This window comes from Bactrocera neohumeralis, chromosome 3 (assembly GCF_024586455.1).
Source record: "Bactrocera neohumeralis isolate Rockhampton chromosome 3, APGP_CSIRO_Bneo_wtdbg2-racon-allhic-juicebox.fasta_v2, whole genome shotgun sequence".
In the NCBI taxonomy this organism is placed as follows: Eukaryota; Metazoa; Arthropoda; class Insecta; order Diptera; family Tephritidae; genus Bactrocera; species Bactrocera neohumeralis.
In genome coordinates this window covers 72161739-72173656 of record NC_065920.1, presented here as the reverse complement: position 1 = coordinate 72173656, position 11918 = coordinate 72161739, and the positions used below count along the sequence as shown (strand labels likewise).

The 11918-nt window shown below is 38.3% G+C and overlaps 1 protein-coding gene across 1 annotated transcript; it reads left to right on the top strand.

Moving 5' to 3' along the window:
- Positions 1-397: 397 nt before the first annotated feature.
- Positions 398-11130, top strand: LOC126752178 (CLIP domain-containing serine protease B4). The gene is made up of 6 exons (XM_050462792.1): positions 398-786; positions 3451-3792; positions 3853-3961; positions 4034-4218; positions 10430-10731; positions 10818-11130. The coding sequence occupies exons 1-6, from the start codon at positions 651-653 to the stop codon at positions 10929-10931; spliced, it is 1188 nt and encodes a 395-aa protein (XP_050318749.1). The 5' UTR covers positions 398-650; the 3' UTR covers positions 10932-11130.
- Positions 11131-11918: the final 788 nt, after the last annotated feature.

Here is an 11918-nt window from a genome sequence, read left to right as displayed (position 1 = left end):
AGCTTTCACGAAGGGATCAGTAGTCTGCTTATATATTGTACAGAATTTACAAATGAGTAAACGAAAGACAATTTTTATTTCACTGCCCTAAGCATTGGTCATTCAAAACGATCTGATCATTACTCTCTCCATCACTGACTCCGCGCTTCATTTGTGCAAAGTACACGGCATATTAGACTAGTATTAATATGTACTATATATGTATGTATACATATACATACATACATACATATATTATGTATGAGCACAAATTACTACACGCTTTTTCGATACATACATCCATACATACTTGTATATGTACATATGTATGTGCCTGTATTAAAGGTAGATTTGTGCGTTACTCCATTTATTCTAAAAAAATACAGAAATTTTGTCATACTAGCCATTATTGCCCATAACTATCAGCAACCGTTGACCAGTAGCCGGAGCGTTGTCATCGCATTTGGACGCATTTAAATTTAATTACCTTTCGTTTTTACGCAGCAAAACCTGAATTATTTTGTGAAAACCAATTAAAGAAAATATTTTGCGGGAACATTAAATAAATTTCCGAAAAATTATTTGAAAAAAATTTGAAAAAAAATTTAATCGGAATTTTTTATTTGATAACTTTTTCGAAAATTTGTTAACTCGGTTGCAACCGCTGCAACATGTTGTGGAAGGATGTGTTCGATCAACATAATAATGTCGGCGGTAGTAAATTGTTGCTATCGCCTTGGCAAGTTTTTACCTTAATTATTATAGGGTGGTCCGCAGCTACCGGAAAATGTGAAGTCGGTACCTTTGGTAAGAACGAAGTGAAGGTTTCAAAAAATAATAATTTGGAGCAATTGTGATGTGTAATTAGTATCGACAAGGACGATTAAAGGACTTTAACTTTAAATGCAATTATTACTGAAAATATTTTTTTAAAGTAAACGGTGGAGACTTTAGTAGATATCTTTAAAATTAGTGCATGAAAATAAAAAAAAACAAAGAAAAACGTCAACTTCGAAGCTGTAATATCCTTCATTTCATAAAAGTGTATAAAAATAGAAAAGTTTTCCATATGAGGACATGATTTCGATCGGTCAGTTAGTATGGCAGATATACATTGTGATATCACCCGGAAATTGTAAATAAAACGCAAAATATTTATTTATTCATCAATATTTATTTTGTCGACTTCAAAGTTATCCACACAACATGTAATACACTTTTCATAACCACTTTTTGGGATGGCCTTCAGCTACTTCAGTGAATTTCGACCGACTGAAAACGGTTTCCAGTGTTCCACGGAGCGGCAATTTCAGTTTGGGGAACAAGAAAAAATCACACGGAGCCAAATCCGGTGAATACTCTGGTTGATCGATGGTATTCATTGCGTTTTTGGCTTTAAATTCGATCTAAATCGTGGCTAGGTGTGATGGTGCATTATCAACGTGTAAATCCATGAATTGTTCTTCCACAATTCTGGCCGTTTTCGACGGATGTTCTCACTCACGCAAACGCCGAAATACGGCCAAATAGAACTCTTACTAACCGTCTGTTCCTCCGGAACAAATTCATGATTCACTACAGCACGAATATCGAAAAAACCATGAACATCACCTTGATTTTTGAACGGCTTTGGCGTGTTTTTTTTTTTTGGTTTCGGCTTGTTTTTCTCCTCAATTCTGATGATTGTTGACTTGTTTGCATGTCAAACTCATAACCCCATGTCTCATCGGCAGTTATAATGCTCTCCATGAATGTAAGATCAGAATTCGCACGATCAAGCATGTCCAAAGAGACGGTACTCTTTTTGAACTCTCATCGGGACGAGTAGAGCAAGAACGCATTTCATACTCAAAATATCCACCAAAATCATTCGAACGGACTATAGATGTGGAACTCTCTTGCCATCACTCTAACACTTGCCTGACGATTTTCAAACACCATATCCTTCCCTTTTTTAATATATTTTTTTCGGTTGAAGAGGTCGAAGGTCCTCCAGAACGATCTCTCGATGGTTTATTGTCCCAATGTTTGTTTGGAGATTGTAGCATTGCCTTGGACAAAAATTTATATCAATTTAGATAGTTTAAGAATAACAATTTTGAAGACGAAGTATGTACTTATTGTTAATATTTTTTTCCAAAAAAAAAATTAAAAAAATATGTGAACGAGTTAAATAAATACATTGAAATGTAGTGCAAAAATTAAACATGAAATAAAATGAAAGGACACAATAAATTCCAGAGTAAAAAATTTTTTTCCATTACGACTGTAGAAAGAGCATAATTAAAGTATAGGAATAAGAATAAATTAACTTAATATCCTTACTGTTACAACGTAATATGAATAACCAATTTCGTAGGATGAATTATACCGGGCACATTTTCAGTTCGCTTTCAATATCCTTTTTGGTTCAGATAGAAACAACAACGATTCATAGGTGATATATTCAGTTAGCTTATTCTTCTTTATTGGCGTAGACACCGGGACGGGAATAATGAGACTTATAGAGTTTGGTCTTTGTTCGTCAAGAGAGGACTTTATTTCTCAATTGCCTACTCAGTCAGAAGTAGCACCTGTTGGCAAGAGTTATTCTGCGTTGGATTTCGAGGCTGACATTATTGTTGGTGGTACTGCTGGTTCCAAGACAGACGGAATTATCTACGACTTCGAAGTTATGACTGTCAACAGTGACTTGGGAGTCAAGTCGCGAGTGCGACGACTGTTTGTTTGATTACAGGAGATATTTCGTCTTGCCCTCGTTCAGTACCAAACCCATTTGCTTCGCTCTCTTATCCAGTCTGGAGAAGAGGTGATGCGTGTCGATTCTCTTTTCACGGGTCTCTTCCAAGATTTGGCGCATGGTGAATATCTGGTTGATGTTCCAGGTCTAAAGCCACACTGATAAGGTCCAACCAGTTTGCTGACGGTGGGCTTTAATCTTTCAAACAGTACGCTCGATAGCTAGCAATGCCGTAAAATTATAGGAAACATTGCAAATCGGAAAAGTTCTTCAACGATTTCGTAAAAAAAATATGTTTTGAGGTTAAGTCAAAGTAGGAAAAGGGTTCTAACACAAATGTGTATTCGTAATTGGAACAGTTGTTGTCGATATTTGTCCAAAAATTGCTAGTAATTGCTTAAATTACTATAGGCTATAGCGGAACTGAAAGTGTGCAAAATTAGTTGCGAAAAATGGAAAATTTTTATTTCCCTCAAATGGAATTTCGCTACTATTCGATCGACCTTAATTAGTCGATCGGTACCCATTATAAAACCTTGACACACTCATTAATACTGATAAGTATCGTTTTGTGTTAACTCATTTGCTGATTTTTGATAAGCTTTGGATGGACGAGTTCCTACTTTCTAAAAAAAATTCTTCATTGATTTATCTCATCAACATTAGTCCAAACCTATTGATAATATATATCTTTATTGTTTCTATACAAACCATCGAATTCACACTATTAGAAAAACTAGTTATGCCCGACACTTACGTGAATCCCAGCGCATCAGCAACGCCACAAGGCCGTTCCTATGCGCCACGTTCTTACTACGACGCCGGCACCGAATGCACAGTCGGCACAGAGTGTACTCCGCTACACGATTGCACGGCGATGATCTACGAAGTGGCCAAACGCTGTTACTACGGTGATAAATCGTTATTTTGCGGCGGCGGTGAAGAAATGCCTTACGTCTGTTGTCCTAGTAGTCCGCTTGAGAAGAATCAAGTGTGCGGCAAGTCGCTGGTGCAAGGACACTTTTATCGCGGGCTCGGCACGCATCCGTTCGTGGCGCGTGTTGGTTTCAAACGTAAGTGTGGCAAAGTGTAAGCTGCTTTAAGTTAAGAGTTGAAAAGTTGTTGATTTTTAGATATTAATACGGGCGCTTTTGCATATCCCTGCGCGGGCTCGGTCATCGCCAGACGCGTCATTTTAACAGCCGCTCATTGCGCTTTAGCCAAGGCGGAAGGACATCGTCTGTAAGTCAGCTAACGAAGCTTATTTCACTTTATTTCTTTCTATCTAATATCACTCATGACTTTTTTCTTTAGCTCTTCCGTGCGTGTGGGCGAATACGACACGTCCAGCGATCCGGATTGCGCGAGCACTGGATTTTGTGCGCCTCGCTCGGTCAATCACGCGATTAGCCATGTGATCGTGCATCCAGACTATAAACAGGGCCAGTATCATCATGATATCGCTTTGTTGGTGCTGAAAACGCCACTCAACTATTCAGGTGAGAGTTCATAAAGCATAAACGAAAAATGAAAGCGAATGTGCGCGTATGAGTTAGCACGTGTGTATCGTCTTTTATAGTGTTTTTGAGTACATATGCACGTATATTTATATATAGTATACACATATTTGTCAGACTCATTAAATGGGAGTTTTTGTCGGTGTTTACGATTAATTAAGCTTGTCCGTCAGGTACTTGAAAAAAATATAAAATTTATTATTATTAATTTTTTGCGTTCCATTTCTTCAATTATCGCACGAATCAAGTTCAAAACAGTTAAATGTTGTTTGCATGTCATCAAAGGCTTTTGTGGCTTTTGTCAACGACTAAAATTGAAATGTATTTGTTTATTATAATTTAGTTTCCCTATAATAAATCAGTTTCAATACTAACCAACGTACAACTAATCCGTTAGGGCACAGTATAGGTTTTCTAAGAGCCAATATTTTTAAAATATGCTAAACTAAATAAAAACTCAGCATCTACTCCTAAAAAGGATGCCTATAATTCTAATTATTTGGACCCTGAATGGTTTGATTTCGGAGATGGCAAGTGGAAGGTCAATGGCTTGTATTATATCAGACCCCCTTATTGTACAACCCATTATGTTCTATGGAGTCTTTGTGAGGTAAAGGCTCTAGAAAAGGCCACACTTCCCAGGAAACTTGAGAGCGGCTGATGAGCGCCGCCGTGCACTAAGGTCCATTCCAACCATATTACGTGCACATAGTGCCCGTAGACATCGTCGGAAGGTGTAATGGCTGCTAAATTTACTATCAGACTCAGAGAATCTGAGTTCTTAAATGAACACATATCTGAACATTCGGATATCCTCACACACTTTAACTTCATGTCGGATCATTTGGATCATGGAGTCGCCAAACCAAACTGTGTCGGCTCCTTCTCTGAACATATACCGACGAGGGAGTTATGGATGGGAAGAAGTCGTTTGAAGAGAAAGGCAGAGAGCTTCTCTACAGATGGGCCAAAGCTTGGTGGGAAGGTTCGTGGAGGGGTTTACTGTCAGCAGCTCTCTATCAACTCCAGCTTCAGACTTCCTGACTATTGCAGTGTCTTCCAAGTCGACGTTGCAGCCATTAAGGTAGCAGTAGATCTGTTGCTCCGGAGTGCAGCCTCCTTCAGAGAAGTGATCATTCACTCAGATAGCAGAGCGGCGATACTAACCTTGAACTCATTTACAGTGAATCGAGAATCTTTCTGATAAGACTGGTATGGGTGCCGGGCCATAGCGGAATCGCAGGAAATTGCGAAGTCGATGAGCAAGCAAGAAAAAGCACCCTAGAACCGCTATGGGTAGAATGGGAGCGGATCGGTGCTCCCGTGTTCTACTACTAGAGAGGGCTTCGCGGAAGCTAGGCCAGCGTTGAGCCACCATCGGTACATGCGCTGTCACAAAAGACTTTTGGGCCAAGATCGATCGAAGGAGATCTAGTGATCTCTTTGGCTTTTAACAGGCCAACGCCCTATTGTCGTTCATGCTGTATGGTTGGGAATCTTACCAGACGCCAATTGCAGAAGCTGTCCGCGTTTGGGAGGTCAATACCAAGGGTCGAGAACTTGGGTGCGCATACCTTCAGGCATCCCACCGAACTGGCGGTGTTGGTTACTAAGCATTTTGTTAATTCATAAGTTCGAACAAAGGAGTTCTTCTTTTTCTAACCTAACCCCCATATGGTTAATCTGTTTTCCATTAGGGATAGTTTAATCACTATCTTAACATAGTAATAAGGAAAACTTTAAGGATTAATAGTGATTCAAAAACACTCGAAAGTGAAAAATATTAACGGATCTGGTCAAAGAAACTGTGGCCCTTTATCTGAAGGGACATTTGGTCAATCCAAGATAGTGGTTTAGTGCACAAACCCAAATTTCATTATTGGTATGGAAGATGGACATCAGCTCTTTCTGGATAGTATTTAATATTTCATAAAAAAATTCAAAGCGACATCGCAAAGGGTTTAGGATATGATACAAGTATTTGAGTAGCACAGAACATTCAGTAAATGTCGTGCAGTCATCGAAAAGTTAGGTTAGGTTAGGTAGAGTGGATGTCATACGACGGGCCTAGGCCTTTCGGCAGTCCATTTTTATCCCATTGGGATAAACTCCCCTCACTCCGTTGTTTCTTCTCTCAACTTCCTCGTACTTTTAATGAAGTTCATCAATACAAAAAGTTTTAAATGAGCAATCTCCGAGACTACGTAGAGAAACTCTCGACCTATAGTTGCGCATTTTCCCTATATAGAGTCTTAAAATCGCATAGAAGATGTTTAATGGTCTACTGACAGGTTCTACATTAGTTATTCTATGGCGTTCCTAGTATATTGCCATTTCTGGCAATAGACAGTGACCTGTTAACACTCCTACTAGAGTTCTTATATCATTCCTTTTAATTTTTAATAGTCGGCATGTGCGACCCATGTTTCAATCATGCCACGTTTGTCTGCTTATTGTTTATAGGATTGTAAGTTGATACCGAGAGATCAAGGCATACCTTTACTATCTTAGACGATACCCTTTGATACTTTTATGAATTGTCTGAACATTCATCAAACACACCATTACCGTTGACGAGATGTGAGTTTATAAATATGACGTCCTGTCCCGACGAAACTGTCCAACAATTTAGGCAGTCCAAAAAATCGGAAAAATTTTAGGTGATACTCATCGTTTTCCTTGATTACGGCCGTGTTGTTCAACATGAAAAGGGGTAAAGGGTCACTAAAATATACTGCTAGGCCATGGATAGTTACGTGAACCAATTCGTCGAAAACAACCGATAATGCACCGTTATATTTTAGCTTGATTGTAACTGACTTTTTGGCCAAGGTCGAAACGAAAGTAATTGCTCATCCATCGTATTCGCCAGATTTGGCTCACCGTGACTTTTTCTGTTCTTAAAGCTGGCAAATTCTTTTCTTGAGTCCAATAAAGACAATTTTTGGGAGTAATGATGGACATCTTAGCCGAGGCCTATAACAAGTGTATTAATGTGATTAAGCGTTGTCATGCTTGTATTGGTTCGAAAGTCCGGGTCAAATTTGATCAGAAGGTATTTCATAAAATAATTCTGAGAGACATCGCTAAGTAATGCACCGAATGTTTGCCTTAAGTGATTTTTGGACGAATCAGTGACAATCAAACACTTTCGTAATCCGATTAGAGCTCTACAAGAACTAGTATATAAGTTTAACACAGAAATATTCCTTTGCTAATGAGGTGTTCATGCACACATTTGATTGTTACAAACTAGTACATCTAAAATTTTTATCGATCGATTAATTAAATTTTCAAAACGCTTAAAAATTAAATGATGCCCCGCCAAATCGTTTCAACACCTTTAAAAACACTTCTTTTCTACCTGCAACTTGGCTGAGTATTGCCGGAAGGACCCGCTAATTATGACAGCAGCTGTCACAAACTCCATTACCTTAACGTGTCATAATATTCTGAATTACTTGGCACATTAAAAATAATATGCCAAACAAAGCGAATTAATCGTCGAAGACATAAGGGCGTACGTTGGTGCGTGCACATCCTGCGTTTGCTACGCGTTGCTTTTAACCGCATGCGTCCCTTTCAGCCAGTTTACAGAGCGACGTGGCAACGTGTGGCATCAGGCCACGCAGCAGGCCGGCGAGCAGCGTGTAAGCATGAAAAATGTCAAATTAGTGGTCCGGCAGCCGCTAAGTGTGATTTACAACCTGATTTAATTGGATGATATGAGTGCGCGACTTGAATGCTTTGGGCATTTTTCATGTTATTGTTTTTGTACTTTTCGGCAGCACCACACTGGACCTCACATGTGCCAAGTGCAGACAAAGTTGCAAAGTTTATAGGGGGCACGTTCGTATCTCACGTTATTAAGCCATAAAACTCATTATAACATTGAAATTGAAAAATGCTCATAATGATAGAGTTGCGCCTCGATCTTGTTGATTCTTTGGCCGCGTTTGGCATGCTTTCGGGAACAATGTGCGTACTGAGTTCGTGTTTTTTTGGTTGGAAAAAGACAAAGTTTCAAATAAAACTATGATACCCTACACCAATAAAGAACTTTCCATGGAAAAACGTGATTTTAATCGTTTAGTTTATATGGCAGGTACATATATGTTATAGTGGCGCGATATCGGTGGTTACGACAAACGAGGACGAGTGCTAAGTTTCAGATCGATATCCCAAAAACTGAGAGTCAGTGTTTAATCGGCTCAGTTCGTCGCGTTGAGTCATACCATATAATGTTAGAAAGGTGAGCTTCATTTAACCAAAAAAATATATTCAATTCGGAGAAGTTAAAAAAAAGTTACAGCTGTTCAAAAATGAGTGAAAATAATGATGAAATTCGCTATATTTTGACATTTTTGTATAAAAAGGGGAAGAATGCCACGCAAGCTACCGATAAAATTTATGAAATTTACGGAGACGATGCTGTATTAGTTCGTGTAGCACAATAATGGTTCGCTCGCTTCCGTTCTGGAAATTTCGATGAGAAAGATGCATCGTTGTAAAAGTCGATGAAATTAGGGAAAATATTGACCAGGACCATCACATAAGCAGCCACGACATCGCTGAGGAACTTAACATTCATCATCAATCGGTTTTGAACAATTTAAAAAAGGCTGGCTACAAAAAGAAGCTCGATGTTTGGGTACCACACAAATTGTCCGTGAAAAATTTAATACACCGAATTGACATGTGCGATTGTTTGCTGAAACGAAATGAAATCGAACCATTTCTGAAGCGAATGGTAACAGGAGACGAAAGGGAATCAAATACGACAATAATGCGCGAAAAAGATCATGGTCCAAGCGTGGTGAACGCAGAATTGACGCCTCGAAAGATTATTATGAGTTGGATTGGAAAGGAATCATCCACTATGAGATGCTCCAGCCTGGTCAAACGATTCATTCTACATACATACATTTTACTGTCAACAACTGATGAGATTGAAGCAAGCAATCGAAAAAAACGGCCAGAACTGATCAACAGAAAGGGCGTCGTCACACATCTGTGATGACTCGGCAAAAACTGAGAGAGCTTGGCTGGGAAGTTTTGATGCATCCACCATATAGCGCTGACCTTGCACTATCAGACTACCATTTGTTTCGGACAATGCAGAACTCCCTTAATGGAGTAAAGTTGGCTTCAAGAGAAGCCTGTGAAAATTACTTGTCGCAGTTTTTCGCCGAGAAACCAGAAAAGTTTTACACTGATGGAATAATGTCTCTAGCGGAAAAATAGCAAAAAGTGGTCGACCAAAATGGTATATATTTGGTTCATTAAAGTTGATTAAATATACACAAAAATAAGTTGAAGTTTGATTAGAAATACGAAAAGACTTTTTCGACTACTAAATTTAGTTTACCGAATTCGTCGTTAGGACTCTTAAATCATCGTTTAATGCCAAGGTGAACTACACTAACGGGCCGAAAAGCATTTTAACATATTTTCTAAAAATTGCTCCACCTTAATGCGTCAATATAGTTTTATATTCCAATGGCGAGAGTGTCAATCTCAGAACGTGTTCGAATCGCAATATTAGCAATGAATGAAATTTTGTGTTATTCCACAATATTTGCGGTTATCAATTTGTGTTCTTTGTGGCTATTGCTTACTTAGCGGCTAACATTGTTACAGATTCGTTTATGATCAGCAAAGGATCAGCGGTTAATATTACTTAATTTAATATACATAACGATTATTCTGAATTTTGTTTTGATCAACAAAACCGGCAATCAACAGCGATAATGCTCCGCCAATGAGTTGCTATTTATTGTTCGACTTTTTTGTAGTGGAATTCGAAAGCCTTCTGAACACAGACATAGATACCATGTATTTTTAAAATCGTTTCTGTTTCTGACTGAACGCTGATCTTTAGACAGATACTCAGTATATAAAAGAAGGTAGTTACATAAAGTAAAGTGTAAAGCTTGATCCTTCCAACAGTAGAGCCTTGAAAAGTTCTATTTTGTATGGTCAACCGAAGGAGGAGAAACCTCTTGGTAAAAGTATATTTGTTTCTGCAGTTCTCTCTCTATTTAAATTGTTGAAGTCCAGACCATCACTGTTAGGTTGTTTCAAATTCCTGTAAATGCAGCTCGAAGCACGAGTTTTGACTGATGAAAAAGTGATATTCTTTACTACAACATAATTTTATTATTAATCTCAACTTCTTCACATTCCAACCTAGTCGCAACACAACCGATTTGCCTGCAAAAGTCACGCGCCAATTTGGTGGTGGGTAAGCGCGCCACAATCGCCGGTTGGGGCAAGATGTCTACCTCCAGCACGCGTCAACCGGAAATGGCGCATTTGGATGTGCCGCTGACCAGTTGGGATCTTTGTTTGCGTAATTACGGCTCGACTGGCGCGCTGGAATCGCCCAATTCAATTGAAGGACAGTGGATGTGCGCTGGCGGTGAGGGTAAGGATGTGTGTCAGGGCTTTGGCGGAGCGCCGCTGTTTATACAGGAAAACGGCATATACTCACAGGTGGGTGGCCATTATTATAACTACATATGTATATACATATTTATGTATATATTTGTTTGTGTTGTATATTTAACAATTTTCGACAGATCGGCATAATGTCTTTCGGCTCGGATAATTGTGGTGGCTTGCGCATACCGAGTGTTTACACGTCTGTGGCTCACTTTGCCGAATGGATACACGACAACACTCCGCCGGAATAAACGTAGACAATTTTTCTGTGTTTATTTTTTGAAAATATATTGAAGATTTTTGAATTGCAATTTTGACGATGTGATTTTGTGTTTAAAATTTCGAATTTTTATTTATTTTATTAATTAAGTTTGTTTTGATAATAAATATGCATTATTTATTCATATAAAATAAGGTGTATTACAACAATAAATTGTTTGTGAAAAATTATTTAATTTTTTTATTTAATCATAGAAAATTATTATATCATTCATTGATTCCTTTTCGTAATATTGCATCATAGATTTTTTATTTTTTTATTTTTTACTTCTACAAAATTAAAATGTAAATAAACAATTTGTCCAAAAAGAAAATCGTCTCACATTGAACAAACTTCCAACGATAAAAATACTTTAATTGTCATAATTGAGCTTTGAACTCGACGCTGGTCAAGCGTTGCTCGGTTGTTGGTCGTATGTTCAATGTTTATGCACTTATGTTTGTATACATGAGAGTTCGAGCGCCTATTTACATAGAAAAACGTTAAAAATAACATATTTATTTATACAGAAATGCTTGTAAGGAATTGTTGTAGTATTATTCATTCATAAATATTATGTATGTGGAATAGATTTTAAATTAGATTTTTTTTTATTAAATTTTACTCACAATGTGCCTTAGTATAATGACAACAAAAAAATTTGTTGACTCATTCAACGATGTTGAGGTACAATGATAATAATTTGACATGAATGAGGGTCTAGAAGAGTAACTTTCAAACCCTGAGACCAACTAAGTCGTAAGAAGAGGTGTAGGACAAGGGCTGACAGCTGGGTTCCATGCCTTACTACCTGCTGAAAAAGTTTTACTTGCATAATCGGTCGTTCATCCCCTGGTGCCGCGTTGATGAGTCGGTTCTGAGACCCATACGCGCTGGAGAAATCAACTATGAGGTGGATCACTCTGCCCTGTTTGCGTTGGGTGGTAACTCTACTGCTGCTTTCGGAAAATTGCCGACA